The 20,233-nt window shown below is 44.8% G+C and overlaps 2 protein-coding genes across 3 annotated transcripts in view; both read left to right on the forward strand.

Annotated features, from left to right (window-relative positions):
- ZFP64 (ZFP64 zinc finger protein) overlaps positions 1-18,790 on the forward strand; it is a 66,132-nt gene extending 47,342 nt beyond the window's left edge. Inside the window, exons 6-9 of one of the 2 annotated variants that reach the window (XM_081149688.1) lie at positions 2,635-2,784; positions 3,031-3,093; positions 13,327-13,578; positions 16,526-18,789. In XM_081149688.1, the coding sequence (XP_081005814.1) occupies positions 2,635-2,784; positions 3,031-3,093; positions 13,327-13,578; positions 16,526-17,235 (1,175 nt within the window). In that variant the 3' untranslated portion in view covers positions 17,236-18,789. Of the gene's footprint in view, positions 1-2,634; positions 2,785-3,030; positions 3,094-13,326; positions 13,579-16,525 lie in introns of both variants that reach the window. The other variant, XM_081149689.1, reaches the window with a different exon arrangement.
- Positions 1-20,233, forward strand: part of SALL4 (spalt like transcription factor 4) — a 240,657-nt gene that overhangs the window by 25,053 nt on the left and 195,371 nt on the right. The gene's annotated exons all lie outside the window — the stretch shown is intronic.

Raw genomic sequence — 20,233 nt, forward strand, 5'->3', positions numbered from 1 at the left:
CCACTTCACTGGTGTGGCAACTGAGGAACAGTGAAGTTGAGTAACTTACCTAGGGCCACACAGGTAACGATAGAACTGGATTTTGAAACTGACTAGCTGGCTTCCCAGTCTGATCCCTAAACCACTCTGCTTACAACCTCTTGCTTAGATTTCAGCTTTTCAGTCTTACTTGGTTTCTGTGGGGTTAAAATACTCAAGAGTTTGATGGGTTTCTTTTTAAAATGGGAATTGCTAAGTAGTACAGGTTTGGGGTTTTCCCCTGAGTGGCATGGTGATGCGCTTCAGATACGGCAAGTATGGGTTCTGGTCAGCTGAAAACCTTTAGCCCTGTGACCTTGAGAATCGCCTCTGAGTCATTGTCCATCCTTACGGCGCAGAAGTTCTCAAAGTGTGGCCTCCAGAGCAGCAGCAGCAGCTGAGAACTTGTTAGAAAAATTGCCGGCTCCACTCCAGACCTACTGAATCAGGAACTCGAGAGGTGGAGCCCAAGACACCTTGTCTTAACGAGCCCTCCAGGTGATTCTGATGCACGCGTGTTAGGGAAGCGTGGGCTTGGAGTTGTGCTGCTCCAATTTTAATGTGCAGAGCAGTTGCCTAGGGATCTTGTTAAAGTGCAGGTTGCTTCTGACAGTGGCCTGGAGTCTTGGATGAGGCCTGAGGTTCTGCATTTCTAACTAGCTCACAGTTATGCTGACATTAGTGCTCTGTGGACCACTCTTTGAGTAGCAAAGGTTTAGAGTAGTATGACAGTCACTCGGGGAGTACTTTAAAATGCAGGCTCCTAGAGTCTACCCTAACACCCGCCCCCTGGAAATTACATTTAACTCATAATTCAGGTGATGCTGATCCAGGTATGGGGCCATCTTGTGCCTTGTAGGATGTCCTACCCACTAGACGCCACTCTCATGCACGTGATCCTGGCAATCAAAAATGTCCCCAGGCATCACCAAATGTTCCCTGGGGGCAAAATGACCCCCAGTGGAGAGCCACAGGACTGGGTCACTTGTTCAGACCCTGTTAAGGGACCTCCAGCTGAGAATATACATTGTCCATCTCTTAACAACCCTGAGACAGGCCAGCGATTCCTTTTCACAGATAAGTAAGCTTCGGCTCAGAAAGGTTAAGTTAGTTGTCAGTAGGCACACAGCTAGTAGTGTCCTAAGCAAACTCTCTGCCTAGAACTGAAGCCCTTGCCAATGTGCTGCACAGTGTCCCAAAGAGAAGGTTTACCTTGATAAACCCTCAAGGCAAATGGAATCAACCTTCTGTACTTGGGCAAACAAAAATCCCAGACCTTGGCCTATAATTCATAAATTAGTCAAGCTCTTTTTTTTTTTTTTTTTTTTTTGAAGACTTCAGATATGGCTAATACCTCTTTTGGAGTATTTAATCTTTGTTATAGAAATTTTAAAAACTATATATTTAGATCAAACCATATAAAATTGTTATCTGAGCATGTAGACCCGTGAAAACCTTGATTGCACATGGTTCAACCTTACTAAAAATAGAATGACATGAGCTCCCTTGTACCTGTAGCTGGGCTTCAACAATGAATGACACGTGGCCAGTCTTATTTCCTCTCTACAACTGTTCCCTGCCCTGGATCATTTTGAAGCAAATCAGACATATATGCAACTTACAAATATTCATCCCTAAACTATGAGAATGTTTTAAAAACTAATTCCATCTTCACACCTTAAAAAAAATCCCTCATGAAACCTTCACTTAGGGTTCACCTTCTCACAGTCTTAAATGGGTTTTTGTTTTGTTTTTTAATATGTTTTTATTGATTTTTAGAGGGAGGAAGGGAGAAGGGAGAGATAGAAACATCGATGAAAGAGAAACATCAATCGGCTGCCCCCTGCATGCCTCCTACTGGGAATCGAGGCTGAACTCAGGCACCTGATGGGGATTGAGCTGGTGACTTCTTGGTTCCTGGGTTGATGTTCTGTGGCTGAGCCACACCAGCCACGCTTAAATACTTTTATAATATGTTTAAATCAGAATCAAAATCCTGACATTACAGACCATCACCTCAAGTCTTTTAGCCCCTGGCTTCCCCCCATCTTCCAAGTTATCTGTTGAAATGCCTGCATTTTGTCCTGGAGATCCTCTGGTGGTGCTTGAATCATGGTCTGTGACCTGTTACTGAATTGAGACAAAGTCAGTCAGGAAATTGAGAGTAAGCATTTAAAAATAGTTTGACATCGCCATGACATCCAGCGTTCTGTTCTAATAACATCTGGGCTTTTGTTTTTGTCTTATTTCACTTTTCTCTTAATTTGTGTTTATTACCTTTTATGAAATAGTGGCCTGTGATGGATCAGAAATTATCTTACAAACTAGGTCTTTGAGAAGCACTTTTGCCAAGTTTTACTGTCTGGATCTTGCCAGCCGCGTCCCCGTCATGATTCCATGTTCTTTCACCCCCTGTATCTCCTGGAAATTGGTCATTAGAGAAAGGTGACTTTAGTAAGACCAGGATGTACGTCAGTTTTTAACGTTTTGGGGTTTTTGGAGAGGTGATGAGGGGAGGTGGAGTATGGAGTAAGCCCGCACCTGCTCCATGATAAGACTTGCCGTGGTGGTTATATTTGAGAGATTAAGTGACGCTTCTTTTTGTCTCCATCTCAGCTTCAGAACTAGATAACAATGCTCCAAAGTCAACTTGTCCCTCCACCGACAGCAGTGATGCTGAGAAGGCCCCTGTCGCGGCTCCTCCCACCGAGTCAAAGGAACAAACGGCCACCCTTGGAGAGAGGACTTTCAACTGCTGCTACCCAGGTTAGGGGGAGCAGGAGGGAGAGGGGGGGAGCGGGAGGGGGGAGCAGGAGCAGGAGCGCGCCGAGCGCCGTGGCCCCGTTGCCGGGACCCAGCGGAACGCGCTTCCCCGGATCCCCGTGCGCTCGCCCCCTCTGGGTCCTGGGGGGCAGCAGTGCCGAGCGCGGGCCTCACCAGGACTTCAGTTCATAGTACCTTCCTTCCTGAGGTTATATTTTAAGAAGCTCTGGGTATTTCCTTCTCTTCCAGGTTGCCGCTTCAAAACTGTCCATGGCATGAAAGATTTGGACCGCCATCTGCGAATCCACACGGGTAGGTGTCCATTCATTGGCTCAGAACTTTAGTGTTAAACAAAACAAACCACCACCCCAAGGAAAGGGTTCGAATTAAATGCTGTGCATATGGTGGTGATCAGCACAGATCACGGTCTCTGCCTCATGAAACAGTCCAGGGGGGTGGGCTGTGACCTAAGAAGTAAAAAACAGGCAAAAAAATGATAGCGACAGAGGTGAGGGGAGTGCTGAAGAACCTATGTTAGAGGGATTTGATCTAGCTGCCAAGGCTTGGAAGGAGCAAAATTGGGTATGAGGTTGTGTGAACTTGAACACAGATCCTCCAGCCCTAGTCAAGCCTTCACATCATTGCTGGTCCAGCCAACATCTTAATTATAACCTAGTGAGAAACCTTCAGCCAGACCTAATCAGGTAGTCTGCTTCTCAGAAATTTACTGAGATAATGTTTGTTGTTGTTGTTTTTTAAATGGGCATGAGGTGAGGTTGGCAGAGGGGGGGCCTGTAGCCATAGGAACCTTAGATAAGAGCAGTGAGGTTGCTTCTTAAAGGTGCTTTCCAAGGTGTAACCGTGTGCTGAGAACACAGAGAAATAAGATGCTGGAGCAGAGGAATTCCCTGATCTACAACCAGGGTCGGCACACTGTGGCCCGTGGGCCAGATGCAGCCTGCTGGCATGCCCCTTTGTCTACCTTCTTTCTGTGGCTGCTCTGGCCCTGCAGTGGCATCATTGAGTAGTTGCTGGAGAGACGGGATGGTGCACAGAACCTGAGATATTTACTGTCTGGCTCTTTACAAAGTTGTGCCAACCTTTGTCTGTAGTGTAGGCCCTCTACTAGGCTGTATGAGTTAGGATACTGGTCTCTTTGCTCTTACAGAAACCAAACTAAGTGGCTTAAACATTATCAGGTTTATTTCTCTCAGATATAGTTTAAGAAGCAATAGATCCACAGCTGGTAGACTGGCTCTGTCGTCCTTAACATAGCACTTCATCTCCGGGTCGATTCCTTAACCAGGGGGAGGGGGAGGGGGCTCACAGCCTCCCTCCCCTGGGCTGTGCCCTAGAAGCAGCAAACCTTGTGGCTCGTGGGATATGAGCAGAACCCAGACCTGGCCACATCAAGCATCAGGGGGGCCTGGGAAGTGGCTCCAAGAAGGGCAGCCATATGCCCAGCTAAAACTCTGCAGCTCCATGAGTAGGACAGCTTTCTGGACGTGGGCATTGTGCTATGGAAATAAGAGAATGAAGGGTCAGTTTTTCCCAGGAAGGGGGGACCACAAGAGGCCCCTCAGTGAAAGGAATGGTTGGTCCTCATCTTGAGAGACAAGGCCGCTGGGTTGACGGTGTCAGTAAGGTCATGCGAATTGCAGAAGCCATTCGAGCAAAAATGAGACCCATCAACTTGGCAGGTTTAGGCAACTTCAGGTGACTGCCCTGAGGGTAACTGTGGAGCAGTTGTTCTCAACTGTGGCTGTGCTACTGCCATCTAGTGGGTGGGGGCCAAAAATGCTGCCAGAAGCCTGCAGTGCACAGGCCGGGCGCTACAGGGCGCTACAGGAAGCATCGTCAGGCCCCGCATGCTCAGGTGGACCTAGAGAGAGAGGCAGGGCCTCGATTAATGTTTTATTGGAGTAACACAGAGCATGATGGGGGTCCAGAAAGTATAGGCAAGACCCTGTCCTTGGCGGGTACACTGAGTCGGGGTGCAGATGTGGTGCAGGCCAATTGCTCCTTTAATAAATGTATACTTAGGCTACTTCTCTGGGTCCAAGGCAGCAGCTTCAGTTCTCTGAATCTCTTAACCAGTAAAAAGTAGGAGAGGGGCCTGGGGTCTCACAGCTTCTCTCCCACAGGGCATGACCCAGAAGTAGTATCCCTTGTGGTTAGTGAAATAGTGAGATCCAACTAATGGTGGCTTAAAAACAGAGTATTTCTGTCCAGCAACACAGTCCAAGTTCAGTGTGGTGGCTGGCCCCATGGTTTCAGGGACTGAGGCTCTTAATTGTTCCTTTGACATCACAAGGATATACTCTCACTGGCATGATCTGAGATGGCTTACTGCTACCTTAAAGACATCCTGGAAGTTACACATATCACTTGGGTGAATGAAGTTTTGAATCTGTGTGGCCAAGTGCCAGGCTGCAAAGAGAAAGTTCTCTTAACCAAGAGAAAGGACAAGAGAACTGATGCGTAGGCTAGATGGTTAGATGGTGTCTCTGGCCCGGCTGTAAGTGGTAGGCAGGGATGCCCACGTATGTGTGGGTGATGATTTAAGACTTGAGCCTGATCTTTGCCAAGTAGGCAGAACAGTGATTCTCAAACTACTATTTTGAGATCCTTTTACACTTAAAAACTGAAGGACCCCCCCAAAGAGTTTTTATTTTACCTATAGTTGTGGCATTAGCAATCTGAAACTTTGAAATATTTATTCATTTAAAAATAACAGTAAGCCCATTCTATATTAACATGACACTTGTATAAAAAGCATTTCCCAAACCAAAAAGCAGCATTGTTTATACCTTCGCAAATCTCTAATGTCTGGATTAATGGTCTGCTGGATCCTCACAGCTGTGTCTGTCTACAGTCCATCGTCATGTGTTGTTTTGGTTGAAGCATATTCAGAGAATCTGGCCTCAGTGGGGGCAAAAGTAGGTTTACAGTTGTGAGTATGTGGAACAGTTTATTCTTACATATTATGTATTAATTACTGCATTATTTTCCATACAAACAACTGTAAACCTACTTTTGCCCACCCTGTGATTGGAAATGGAGGGCAAGGGGTACGTTGATAGCCTTTTCAGATAATTATTTTTCTTGAGCACCAGACCACAGCACAGCAAATGGTAGTTTCTTAAAGATTAGTGGCTAAGTAGAATCTGCAGCCACATAGCCGTAAACTTTTCAAGCTGTTCAGTTAAATCCATTGGTCTGTTTGCTGCTCTGAATGATTTCACCCAAGCTTGACTTTTAACATGTCACGCATTGGTCATTTGGGAAACACTGGTTTACCAACTTATGTAATTCTTCCAAATGTTGACTCATTTCATTATGCTACAGGGGGAAAAAACACTTGTTAAAGTTACCAATCTCCTTTTTAAACTCTAAGAACCAGGAAGCTGCAAGCCCACGGGTGGCGGATGTATGCTCTGGAATCCCAACTTTCATTTTTAGAGCTCAAATGTTATCATTGCAGTATCGGTCACTTTCCTTGAAATGACAGGCTCACATAGTTCATTCTGCCAAATACAGATCTCAAAAAACAACAGCTCACAAAATGACATAGTTTGTCTGTTGTTTCAAATCAAAATGGTGCTTCCTGGATCAAGTTTGCAACGCGACCTCCCGACAAGCGCTGGTTGTCAGACAGCTCGTGTGTTGCGGTTTGCAGCAGAAGCAGCTTTAGAATGAAATTTGAGCCCTGGCTGGTATGGGTCAGTGGTTAGAGCATCCACCCTCCCACCAAAGGGCTACAGGTTCAATTCCTGGTCAAGGGCTCGTATCTGGGTTGCATGTTCAATCTCCAGCCCCTGTTGGGGCTTGTGCCTATTGATGTGTCTTTCTCACATCAGTGTCTCTCTCTCTCTTTCTCTCTCTCTCTTTTCCCCCTCCTTCCCTTCCACTCTAAAAATCAGTGGGAAAATACCCTCAGGTGAGAATTAACAACAATAAAAGTGAATTTTGAGTGATCTCTCCAGGCCCCTTGCTATCCTCTCATTTACTCTAATAATCCAAGTCTGTTTCTTTTGCATTGTCTGGGTAGACTATTGTATACAAATGATGAGTTTTCTCCTTTCTGTCCCTCTACTTGATCTTGAGTGCCTTGGTCGAGGTCAGGGGTGGGGAACCTTTTTTCTGCCAAGCGCCATTTGGATATTTATAACAACATTCTTGGGCCATACAAAATTATCAACTTAAAAATTAACTATGGCCCAGCCGGCATGGCTCAGCGGTTGTGCATCGACCTGTGATCCCAGAGATTGAGGTTCGATTCCCAGTCAGCACATGCCCGGGTTGCGGGCTTGGTCCCCAGTTGGGGGCCTGCAGGAGGCAGCCCATCAGTGATTCTCTCATCATTGATGGTTCTATTTCTCTCCCTCTCCCTTCCTCTCTCTGAAATCAATAAAGACGTATGTGTGTTTTTTGAATTAGCTATGGAAAAAGCTCCTAGATTTATTGAATTTCAGGTCCTGCCTGCGGCTGCCATGGCAGGGCCAGGCCAAATGATTTCTCGGGCCATATGGGGCCCGCAGGCCGGACATGCCCCCGCCCTGGTCTAGGTGCTCTAGGTCGGGGTTGAGGAGGAGCAGGGGAACTGAGCTATCATTATATTCTTTCTCTAAAAGGAAGGCCCTGGTGTCACCATCTTTAATCAAGAGTGGTGGCTGAATTTCAGATACTTTGCTCCTTTTAAGGTGGTTCTGTGGGATTTCTCTCCCCTGATAAAGGAGGTTGATTTGTAATATTTGCATTTGTAATATCACTTTGTATTTCTTCTTCAGATTGACATCCGAGTTAATCTCTCATGAAGCTAGTTGAGGCATTTTTTCTTTCCCTATGCTATTAAACAGTTACTGAATGTGGAAACGTTTCTAGGTTTGATAGACTGTGCCTACACCCTCTCTCTGCTTGACTTTTTCCAGAGGATGGAGATGGGGTGTAGATTAGGCCGAGATGACACTACCGATCTCAATGGCAACTGGACGCTGCTCTGCTCATCCCATCGTCTCCCCCACCCCCCTCCGTGAGTCACAGCTCTGTGCCTGTGGCTTTTCTCCAGGGCCCAGCTGGCAGGGCAGCCTCTGTCTGGAACATGCCAGATAAAGGCGGTCTTGACCTTTTGTCTGCTGTGGGCTCCTGGCACTTTGTGAAGCTTATGGACCCTTTCCAGAATAATGTTTTTAAATGTAGGTGTGTGGTGGTTGCCAGAGGGTGGGGGTTAGGGGGTGAAAGGGGTCTTAATATATGGTGACAGGAGAAGATATATGACTTTGGGTGGTGGGCACACAGAGCAATATACAGATCTTAGAAATCCACACCTGAAATCTGTATGTTCATATTAACTATTGTCACCCCAATAAATTTAACAAAATGTTTAAATTCTAAAATAAATAAATGTAGTAAAATCACATTGAAAACTATATTTCAGTACAATTGCTATCAAAGTTAAATGTATGATATTTTAATATGCTAAATCCTTGAGACCCAAAGTGTGGTAAAGACCAGAGATGTCAGCATGCCCTGGGAGCTTGTTAGAGATGCCGAATCTCAGGCCCTACCCAGGCCTGCTGAGTCAGAAACTGTATTCTACTTTTTGTTTTTATAAGTGCAGCCTGAGAAATGGGGAGATACTGATCAAAGGGTACAAACTTTTAGTTATAAAATGAATGCATTCTAGGGATCTAAGGTACAGGGAGGTGACCGTAGTTAATAAGAGTGTATCATGTTATAGACTTGAAAGTCATTAAGAGTAGACCTCAAATGTTCTCACCCCCCAAAAAAGTAATTATTGGTGGTGATGGAGGTGTTACCACAATAAGGTTAGATAATAATCACTCAATATACACAAATATTAAATCATCGTGTTGTATACCTTAAATTTACATGTTATATCTCAATTATATCTCAAAGCTGGAGGGAGGGCGAATCTGCATTTTAATGACACCCTCCCACCCCCCCAGATAGTATTCACAGCAGCACTGAGAAGCTGTTAGGATCTCCTGGCTGGTCTACTAATTCCCTCCATTATGGAGCCATGATGAACATAAATGACACTTTGAGAACTGCAGGAAGTGCAGTGTCAGAACATGGCTCATGTCTATTCAGGAGGGTCTCAGGTACCATTATTAGCGTGGTCTGCTAACCCCATTCAAAACAGGAAGAAAGGCTACATTTCAGAGGTTTTTAGAAACAAAAAGGCAGTCATTTCCCACACAAGGTCTTTGACCCTCTGCATTTTATCTGCAAGTCCCAAATTCAGAATCCACCATCTGGAATGTCACAGGTCATCTTGGGCAAGAGAAACGAGTGTGACAGATGACACACTGACTCGTAAAAGCTTTTGTCTAACAGTGACTCATCGCATTTCAGTGGGCAGAGCGTCACACACCCAAGCTTGCAGTCACAGGGGCAGGGAAGCAGAATTCTCCTGGGAGTAAACAACTTGCTTCGGGGTGCATCACTGGCATGGCAACTTTTTACATGGCTATTGATCCCTTTTACTTTGTAATTTTGTATCTTCCTAGACCGGCATCCGTTTCATCGAGTCTTCTAAATTTATTGGGGTGAAGTTCTACTTAATAGTTGGGATTGACTTTGTCAATCAGTAGGCCCCTTTCTCTTTCCAATGTCTGTGTCTTCAACCAGATACGATTTTATACCCCTCCTTCCACAGGAGACATTTGGCAATATCTGAAGACATATTTGACTCAGCTATGGAAGGAGGTGCTACTGGCATCTAGTGGGGAGAGGCCAAGGATGCTGCTAAATATGCTACAATGTACAGGATTATCTTGTATACAGGATTATCCCGCAGCAAAGGATTATCTTGCCCAAGATGGCAGTAGTGCAGATTGAAAACCCTGGTCTGTTGGAATCTTCTCTTTTTGAGCAAACCTCCCCTTTTAACAACCAGTTTTGGTTTTATTGATCAAGTGCTGGAATCTTTTATTCCTTCTAGCTTCTTGACTTGCATATGGTTTACTTGCTTTGTCTTTTTTTTTCAAATGAACTTAAGTCTATAAACTTTCTTCTTAAAAGTGATAGGCTATGGATTTTTGATACATGGCACTCACTGTCCATCCCTAGGAGGTTTGTAATCTGGTTTGGATTCTTGAACAAAAATTGTTTTAAAATATGTTCTACAATAGGAAGACCCAAATATATGCTGCCTGTAAGAGACCCTCCCCCCCCCCCCGAACAAAAAACTCAAACAGGCTGAAAAAACACGCACACAAAAAACAAAAAAAAATCACTTTTGGAGGACTTCAAAGGAGAGATCGACAGCAATACAGTCATAATAGGGGACTTGAACACCCCACTGACTTTACTGGATAAATCCTCTAGTCAAAAAAATCAACAAGGAACCCGACTGGCGTGGCTCAGCGGTTGAACATTGACCTATGATCCAGGAGATCAAGGTTCGATTCCTGGTCAGGGCACATGCCCGGGTTTTGGGCTCCATCCCCTGTAGGGGGCATTCAGGAGGCAGCCGATCAATGATTCTCTTATCATTGATGTTTCTCTCTCTCTCCCTCTCCCTTCCTCTCTCTGAAATCAATAAAGACATTTTTTTTAAAAAATCAACAAGGAAATAGTTACTCTAAATGACATACTAGATCAGATGGATTTAATTGACATTTACAGAACATTTCACCTCAAAGCTGCAGAGTATACATTCTTAAGTGCACACGGGACATTCTCAAAGATAGACCACATGTTAGGACACAAAACAAGTCTCTGCAAGTTCAAGAAGATTAAAATATCAAGTATTTTCTTGGATATTTACACCATGGAATACTATGCAGCTATAAAAACAAAGACTCCCTTACTCTTTGAGACAGCATGGTGGGACCTGAAGAGTATTATGCTAAGCGAAATAAGCCAGACAGAGAAAGACAAGTGTCACATGATCTAACTCATGTGTAATCTGATGAACAAAATAGATCCGGAGACATGGAAGCATGGAACAGACTGACGAATCTCCGAGGGAAGAGGGTGGAGGGGAGAAACTAACCTAAGAACTTATATACATATATGCATAACCCATGGACACAGACAATAGTGTGGTGAAGGCCTGGGGGGAGGGGTGCAGGGGGGAGGAAATCAATGGGGATAAAGGACATTTGTAATACTTTCAACAGTAAAAATAAATTTAAAAATAAATATGTCCTACAACTTTCAGTTGACTTTTTTGAAAACCTTTTGTGAGACCATGTTAGATTCATAAAAGTCTGATTCACATCTGCTTGGTGAGTTTTCTCTCCTCTTTAATATGAAATTTCTAGTAGTGTTCATCACAATTTCTATATTAAAATTGATATTCCTGCTTTTAGCATTTTTCTAGAATGTTTTTCTATCATTTTTTACTCTGTCATTTTTACTTAGGTCTCTTAAGCACATTAAGCTGACTTCTTGAAAATTTTAACGGAAGTTTAACCCATTTATGTTTGTTGTACTTACATTTAGTTTGATTTTCATCTTATTTTGTGTGTTGTCCTTTTTTTCCCACACTTCCTTTCTGTTTTTTCTGATGTATACACAATTCAAGTATGATACCCTGAATCAACTGGCTTTTCTTTTTCCATTGAATGCTAGTGCAAGTATAGGATTCTATTTAAATAATTTCTGTACAACTTGACAAATTTTTTTCCCATCTTGCTGCCATCTAGTGTTGTCTGTGGAGTTGTATGCTGACCTGAGCTTTTTTTAAAAAAAAAACAAAACACATATTTTTAAAATATATCTTTATTGATTTCAGAGACAGGAAGGGAGAGGGAGAGAGAGAGAAACATCAATGATGAGAGAGTCATGGATCGGCTGCCTCCTTCACACCCCCTACTGGGGATCAAGCCCGCAACCCGGGCATGTGCCCTGACCGGGAATCGAACCTCGATCTCCTGGCTCCTGGGTTGTTGCTTAGCTGCTGAGCCACACCGGCCGGGCAATCTGAGCATTTTTCTTTCTCAAAGCTTTAAGAGCTTCTCGTTCTGGACTTCTGAACCTGGCCACCCTGCCTCTAGATAAGGCGTCTTAATACCCATGGCTGTTTTTAGTGTTGAGGAGTAATTTGCTCTGCTCTGCCCTACACAATCTAGAACTACCTTTCATGCCTTCACTTTTCTTGTAGTTCTCCTGTTGTCTTTTTGGACAGCCTTCTGGGAGATTCTGTAGCTCTATCTTGTAAGTCTTTTTTTTTTTTTTTTTTTTTTTTATCCTTTCTGGAAGAGAATAGAAATTATTATGGGAATGAAAACTGCTTTTATAACTTCAAGTTCGTGATTTGGGCATGTCCAAAAAAAAGGCGGCTGTGACAGCACAGTATAGCTGTTACTGCACAGATACTGGAGCTGTAGTGCCTAGGTTCAAATCCCACCTTCAACCATGCATGTGACCTTGAGCAAATTGACTTGGGCATGTCTTCCCGGTTCTGGCTTTCCCCAGGCGTTTGGTTCCTGGGTGGAATCATTTGTGTTTGCATGTGATCAGTCTCAAGTGGTTGTAGGGGAGGAAAGGAACACTCTGTGGTTAGAGATGTTCTGGGCATGGGGTTCTTCCAGAGTGTCTCTAGCTACTTGGGGCTTTTGCATTATTTCTCTGGTCTAAGCACCTTCATTTCCCAATAGCCGGGGGCAGGGGAGGTATGGGAGGGTAGATACCATTCCTGCTTGCAGTTTGGGAGATATCCTCCTGACCATTCTTTTTTTTTTTTTTTTTTTTTTTTTTAATATATCTTTATTGATTTCAGAGACAGAGGAAAGGAGAGGGAGAGAGAGAGAGATAGAAACATCAATGATGAGAGAGTCATTGATTGAGCCCGCAACCCGGGCATGTGCCCTGACCAGGAATCGAACCCCAGTCGCCTGGATCCTAGGTCGACTCTCAACCGCTGAGCCACTCCTGGCCGGGCCCTGACCATTCTTTATATGGTTCATCAACTAGTGAGCTAGAAAGCTGTTCTAAGACACCTAGACCTGCCACTTTTTATCCCGAATATTTCTGTGGCCACTTACATTTTCCCAAATGGGGTTTGGCTCATGAATTTCTCCTTCAGTCTGGTTTTATCTAATCTGTCCTTTAGGATTCCTCATAATTTCTTTTTTTGTTTTGCTTTGTTAATCCTCACCTGAGGGTATTTTGTCCATTGATTTGGGGGGGGGGGGCATTGATGTGAGAGAGACACATTGATTGGTAGCCTCCCTAGGCGCCCCAGTCAGATCTGGGGATTGAACCTGCAACCCAGGTACATGCCCTTGACCGAGAATCAAACTCGTGACCCTTTGGTGCACAGGCCGACATTCTAACCACTGAGCTACACCAGCCAGGGCAGGTTCTTCATAATTTCTGGGCCATCAATGGATGGCACACCTTCTCCTCTCCCAATGTGATAATCTAGATTTAAGTATCTTTCTATCTCTGGGCATTTGAGCAGAAGGAAGAGGCAAACACATGTGCCTAGATTACCATTTTGGTCAGATGTCTTTACAGTCATCTTGATAGAAGAACCTGTACAACCTTGAATCTTTTATATATTTGAAGGAGACAAACCACACAAGTGTGAGTTCTGTGACAAGTGCTTCAGCCGCAAGGACAACCTGACCATGCACATGCGGTGCCACACCAGCGTGAAGCCCCACAAGTGTCACCTGTGTGACTACGCAGCTGTGGACAGCAGCAGCCTCAAAAAGCACCTGCGGATCCACTCCGACGAGCGGCCGTACAAATGCCAGCTCTGCCCCTACGCCAGCCGCAACTCCAGCCAGCTCACCGTCCACCTCCGGTCCCACACAGGTAAGTCCTTGACCCAGAAACCTCTGTGCCTGACTTGCCAGTTTCTTAACCTTTATATACCTAAAACACAACTTAAACACCTTGCTGGTTAAGTAAAGAAATTTGGAATCTCTGTGGTGATTGTGAAGCTTGTGATTTTTCATTTGCTAGGACAGTAGTTTTTATCAAAACTTGAAAACCTGACAGCTGGATTTTCTAACTTGATGGCACAGAATACAGCTGGGGTGAGTACCCAGTACAGCAGTGAAGATGCAAAGATGTACCTTGAATAATCTGAAGTATAAGCTAGATGTTTCAGTTATCTCACTTAAACTCTGATTGCATAGTTTAATTCAGAAACATGTAGCAAAATCAGTTGAATGGAACTGTAGATCACAAACTTCCAGTTCTAGAAATTAGACTTTGCAAAGAGCTTTTTCTTCCCTTCTTTGTGGGACCCGCATTGAAATAATGATCGATCAGTCGATAGACCCAAATAACCCATTGTGGCACAGAAAAATGGGGGTTGGGAGGCTCATGAGGAGGTTCATAAAATGAGAATTTTCAGTGAATTCATGGAAGATGGCAAGCAGAGAGAAATACGTTGACATCTAAAATTGAGTAAAGAAAACTCTCCCAACAGACAAATGGGAGGCACCATGCAGTCAGGAGCCAGTCTTTCCAGTCATGTCTAGCTGTCCTGAGAGTTCTGGACTTGTAGACTGCCAAGGCCACAGAGCTCAGAGAAGCTGAAGCCTATTGGCAAAATGGCCCAAACTACCCAGCAGGTAAAATCTATGGCACCTATGTCTAATCCTTAAACCAATCCACTCTTCCTAAACAAAGTATCAACTATGGATTATGAGACATTTGTGGAAAATGACGGTATAAAAAGCACCAAGTCTAATGCATAAATAATCCTGAAGCTAACAGAGTACTTGGGTGATAGACAAGAATTTTACAGTTTTGATTGGTATCTACCCACTGGCAGAAATGTTGCATCCAAGAACAGTTTCGTGAAAAGATAGTAAAAACAAAGGCATGAATTAAAACTAGGATTGCTGGCTATAAAGTTAAAAAAAAAATTCCAGAGATCCAGAAAAAAATATTGAGTTGGAAAACAGAAAAAATAAGAGGCTGGAAGTCTGCTTGCTGACTAGGTTTAGGAAGAAAAGAAAATAGAGTGAGAAAATCAAACAAGAAAAAGAATTTCACAATGCTAAGGGGTCGTGGGAGTGAAGCTGTCACAAGATGCGAAGCAGGGCTAAAGGAGTGGCTGGAGCAATTTATACCGAGAAAGACTTCTCAGTAATAGTGGCTTCTAGAAGACAGCAGAACAGTGCCTTCAAAGTTGGAAAATCATTTTGAATGTAGAATTTTATACCCAGCCAAACTGTCTCAAGTATGAAGGCAGGATAGACAAAGGTGTGTGCAAGGACTCAGATTTTTCTCTAAGCCACCCTTCTAGTGGAAGTTACTGGAAGATAAACTAGCAAAACGGGAGAAAAAATTTGACATGAGGTATTTTATGTGCGAATATCTGAATATAGCTAACTGGGATTGTAATAAAGGGAAATATCAGGGTGATGCTTGTATAAGAGGTTAAGAGAAAAAAATGAACAGATCAGAAATTCAGAAAATCCATTAGAAATTCCATGTAAATGCTTACATAATTAAGAGACTGGACAAATTGAGATCATGGTGAAATTCTTTTTCCTCAAGAAATGCAGTGTAGCCAAGAAGCATGTATGATAAAATGTGGCCCAAAATGAGCATGTAGGAAAAGAGCATCAATTCAACCTTGATGCTGGCAACATTATCCACTGGCCCAGGTGTGACAGTGACCCTGAAAGGGAGTAGACATAATCCTGGTCGTAATATAAATTATTTCTACAACAGGGCCTCAGACAACACTGTTTCGTTCAACATTTCATTATAACATCAATAGGAACGTAACACTTGTTTGCATCAACTAGCCTGTGGTAAAATTGGCGTCATTGTACGTTGTTCTGCTTAAAGTCAAAGAACCCATTGATGACGTTAAGAGATGACTTAGTGGAGCTTGAATCTAAATTGAAAACAACTGAAGCATGAGAATTCACAGTTCAGAATGCAGATGTTATTGCACTTAAATGTGAAAATAAAGCTATTCCTAAAAGAGGAGGGGATCCTAAAAAACCTCTTAAGCTTATGGACTAAAAGTCATGAGGTTATCATTCAGTTTGGAAGGTAAAGCCAGAAGAGCCAAAATCACAAGCAACAGTGCATGAGGATGCTGAGGGGGAAAAGGTGCATGTGTAGGATAAGTGAGATTCTCATCTTGGCTTGATGTTTAAAGTAACAACCTCCAAAAGAACTAAAGTGCCTCCAGGGGTGCAAAGGAGGCTATAGCTTTTCAACATCTGTCCCCTACTGCCATATTCATGTGTTATTTCTATAAATAAAATTCATTCTTGTAGTTGTAAAACTGTGAAACTTTCACTAGTAGTGCAAGCCAATAAAATGATGTAATTGAGCTTAAACACTAGAGGAAACGTGTTTCTGAGTCCTAGCTGGATGTGGATCAGTTTGTAACACTGTATGTACCTCTTCCTTCTTCCAAGTTCAGTTTTGGAATGCCAGGTTAAAAGAGAGTTTAGAATCGAAACTGGAGTATCTCTTGAAGAGTATGGACTTGGATGCCACGATGTCTGGGTTCAAATCCCTGCTATTTAAATCAATAACTTGACCTCTCTGAGCCTCAGTTATCCCATCTGTAAAATGGTGGGGGGGGGGGATAGTACTCACTCACAGGACTGTTGTGAGGATTCACGAGTTAATACACATGGTAAATGGTGTTATTAGGAGATTACAGGTAGCTGGAGTTAAGAAGACCCAACTGTCTTTGCGGCCAAGTGTTCTGACGCATGTTTGGGGGGAGTTCTGTGTTGACTGCCTGCTCTAATGGAAACACACCTTCCGTTGCTAGGGGACACCCCCTTCCAGTGCTGGCTCTGTAGCGCCAAGTTCAAAATCAGCTCGGACTTGAAAAGGCACATGATCGTGCACTCGGGGGAGAAGCCTTTCAAGTGCGAGTTCTGTGACGTCCGCTGCACCATGAAAGCGAACCTCAAGTCCCACATCCGCATCAAGCACACCTTCAAGTGCCTGCACTGCACCTTTCAGGGCCGGGACCGGGCTGACCTCCTGGAGCACAGCCGGCTGCATCAGGCCGACCACCCCGAGAAGTGTCCCGAGTGCAGCTACTCCTGCTCCAGCGCGGCTGCCCTGCGCGTGCACAGCAGGGTCCACTGCAAGGACCGCCCCTTCAAGTGCGACTTCTGCAGCTTCGACACCAAGCGGCCCAGCAGCCTGGCCAAGCACATTGACAAGGTGCACAGGGACGAGGCCAGAACGGAGAACCGGGCCCCGCAGGGCAAAGAAGGGCCCTGCGACAGCAGCTCCGTGCACGTGGCCAAAATAGTGACGCAGAGGGCCTTCCGTTGCGAGACCTGCGGTGCGGCCTTTGTCAGGGACGACTCTCTGAGATGCCACATGAAGCAGCACAGTGACCAGAGTGAGAACAAGAACTCGGACTTGGTCACCTTCCCGCCTGAAAGCGGTGCCTCGGGACAGCTCGGCCCCCTGGTCTCCGTGGGGCAGCTGGAGACCTCCCTGGAGCCCAGCCAGTGCCTCTGATTCATGCAGAGAGGGCGCTGAGCCATCTGGAATTCCAGGCAAATGCCGTGGCCCAGCCTCTTGGGTGAGGCCGTCAAGCCAGACTTTAGTCACCAGCTCTGGGCATGGCTGCCCCAACTTCACAGGCCTCCAGAGGCCAAGGCTGCAGTCACTGTGGTGCGAGGGCAGGCGGGAGAGCAGCTGTGGAGACGCCTCTCCACGTTGCCGTCTGCCCCCCAAGAATCAACTAGGCAGGTTGACCAGTCGCTCCAAGGTGGGGGTCCACTGAGCACTGCTCTGTCCAGTAGGATTAGCTTCTTTATGATGGATTCCACTTCTAAGACTGGTCCATTTCCGATGCAATTATTAAGCTACTTAGACCTCATGGACCTAAAACTAACCTGATGTGTGGAGTGCGGACGGTTAAGATGAGGATGGGTGCGCGGAGGCGCTGGGAGGCCGGGAGGCTGTAGCTCTTAACCTGGGTGGTGGTTGGTTATGTTTGCCTCATACGTTGTGTGGTTCCTTTTATCGGTAGTTTTATAATAAAAAGGCAAACTCACCTGCAGCGGGATGTAAGAGGAACGCTCGTTTTTCCTCCGTGGACAGGTTGTGATGCTGTGGCCCCGCCCCTCCTGGATGCCCACAGATGTCTCGGTCTCAGTGCTGCGTAGGGGGAGGTGCAGCTTGATCTGTAGGTGGCAGCAGAGATCAAGCTAACGCGCTCAGCCTGGCACACTGAGAAATGCACAGCTTGTGTACTTGCATCCTAGGGAAAGGACTAGGGGCGCAGTGGGCCCGGGGCTTGGTTCCGGGGCACAGCCTGAGACTAGCGTCTTTCACCACAGTAAACACAGGATGTGTCCTGACCAACAAACAGGTGAAAATCCAAACCTCTGGTAAATGGACGTGTTGCTTGACTTAGGAGGCTGCGGAACACCAGTGGCTGTATAATTGATCCAAAATAGCTTTGTTTGTTTCACTTTGACATATTTTCTTCAAATACAGCCTCTGTTTAATACAAATTTGTGTGTGCCCCTCATCAAACTAAAAATCTATGCTCTTAAAACGGATTAAATAGATCCATTGGTTTTGGTAAACTAGGAAAGAAGGCGTGAAAACAAATTTTTATAGGTTGTGTACAAGGGAAGATTTCACTTACGAAATAGCAAGAGGTACGTGGCTCCTTTTGTTACGATTTTTGTTATTTGAATAAACCTGATGCCATTTAGATCTGACATCAGGCAGATGCACACTGTTGAATCCCTTCGTTTTAAGAAGAGGTGAAAATGAGACCCCCCAGGATAGAATTAATCACTGCTTTGCTTTGGAACTATTCTCAATGGCTCAGAAAAGCGTTTGGCGTCTGAATCGGTGCATGGTACAGATTCTGTTGTCGCCTCTCTGTGGTCTGCCATGCGTCTTATCTACGGGTCTGTTCTAATAACGGCAGGGCTATTGACCTTTCAAGTGGGAACCCAGAGATCAGAATCATATAAACGTTCCTCGAACTTCCCATGTTGTATCTCTTCAGATAAACAGGAAAGACACCAGCCTTTTTAGAAAGCTTTTTTTTTTTTTTTTTTTAACAGCTGCATGAACCTCAGGGATCTTACTATCCTGGTGTCATCTTGCAAATTTGGATTCCTAGTGGAGCAGAGATCAGTAAACTGTTTTGGACCAGACAGTAAATGTGAGGCACTGTGGAGCCATAAGGTCTATTTTGTGACTAAACTCTGTGGGTTTTGCACAAAAGCAGCCATAACCAATAAGAAAAAGAGTGAATGACTTTGTGTTCCAATCAAAATTGTGAAATAATTCAGGAAGTGGGAGAATATACTGGCTAACCCTGCTAGGATGAGACTGAAAATATACAAATTATCACCAAATAAGAGGGGGAAACAGCCATAATGGCTGAGGGGCCGCTGATGTGGTACAGACCAGATAAGCACAGTTTCTGGACCCACTTCTGTTTGCAAGGTTGATGTGGGTCAGAAAGGGGAAATTGATTAATGAGTGTTTGCAGTTTGACTTCACTTGGACCAGGGTGAACTTTTTCAGCAAAGGGCCAGATAGTAAATATTTGGGGCTTTGTTCGCCTTAGTCTCTGTCGAAACTGCTCAACTCTGTTCACCTCTGCTGTTGGAGCACATCACTCAACTCTGCCCTAGTAACTACAGCAGCCATAAGTAATAGGTAAGCAAGTGGGTATAGCGGTGTGCCAATAAAGCTTTATTTACAAAAAGCAGGCCGTGATTTGGAGGGCCATAGTTTCTTGACCCCTGAGCGGGACTGTGTGAGTGCAAACAGTAGGGAATTGGGTCATGGGTAAGTGCAGGGGAGAGTTACTAAGAAGGCTACATTTCCCAGGATCCCTTGCAGGGAGGTACGGCTTCATGCAGAAGATAGGGGAGTTTCCGGTGAGCACTGGGGAAAACTGGGTCCTTTTGATCTGATTCAGATCAGCTATAAAACCTGCAGTGAAAAACCCTGGCCGCTGTGGCTCAGTTGGTTGGAGCGTCGGCCCGAGCACCAAAAGGCTTTGCACTCAGTTCCAGGTCTGGGCACACACCTAGGTTTCGGGTTCTGTCCCCGGTCAGGGTGTGTATGGGAGGCAACCAGTCGGTGTTTCTCTGCCTCTCCCTTCCTCCCTGTAAACATATCCTCGGATGAGGATTTTTTTTTTAAATCTGCAGTGAAGAGTCCAAAAGTCAGTGGCATCCTCCCTCTTGCTTTCCTCTGCTTAAGGTGTCTTGCTGCCTTCTAAATACCATAGAACATGGAGTTTTTGCTTGTCCCTGCGTTTAATGTCTTCCTTAAAGAAAACGGATGAGCCTCAGTTCTGTTGCTGGGTGACATGTGTCCTTCCTCTGAGCCAGGCACTATCCTGAGAACTTTGTCTGTGTTCACTCATCTACGGAGCCAAGACTAGGAGGTGAGCGAGGCATTCGCCCAGGGCATCCAAACTCAGTAACCAGGGAATAATATTGTAATATAGTATTTTACTTTTACAGTAATT

Source organism: Miniopterus schreibersii (genome assembly GCF_964146895.1).
Source record: "Miniopterus schreibersii genome assembly, chromosome: 10".
NCBI classification, from domain to species: Eukaryota; Metazoa; Chordata; class Mammalia; order Chiroptera; family Miniopteridae; genus Miniopterus; species Miniopterus schreibersii.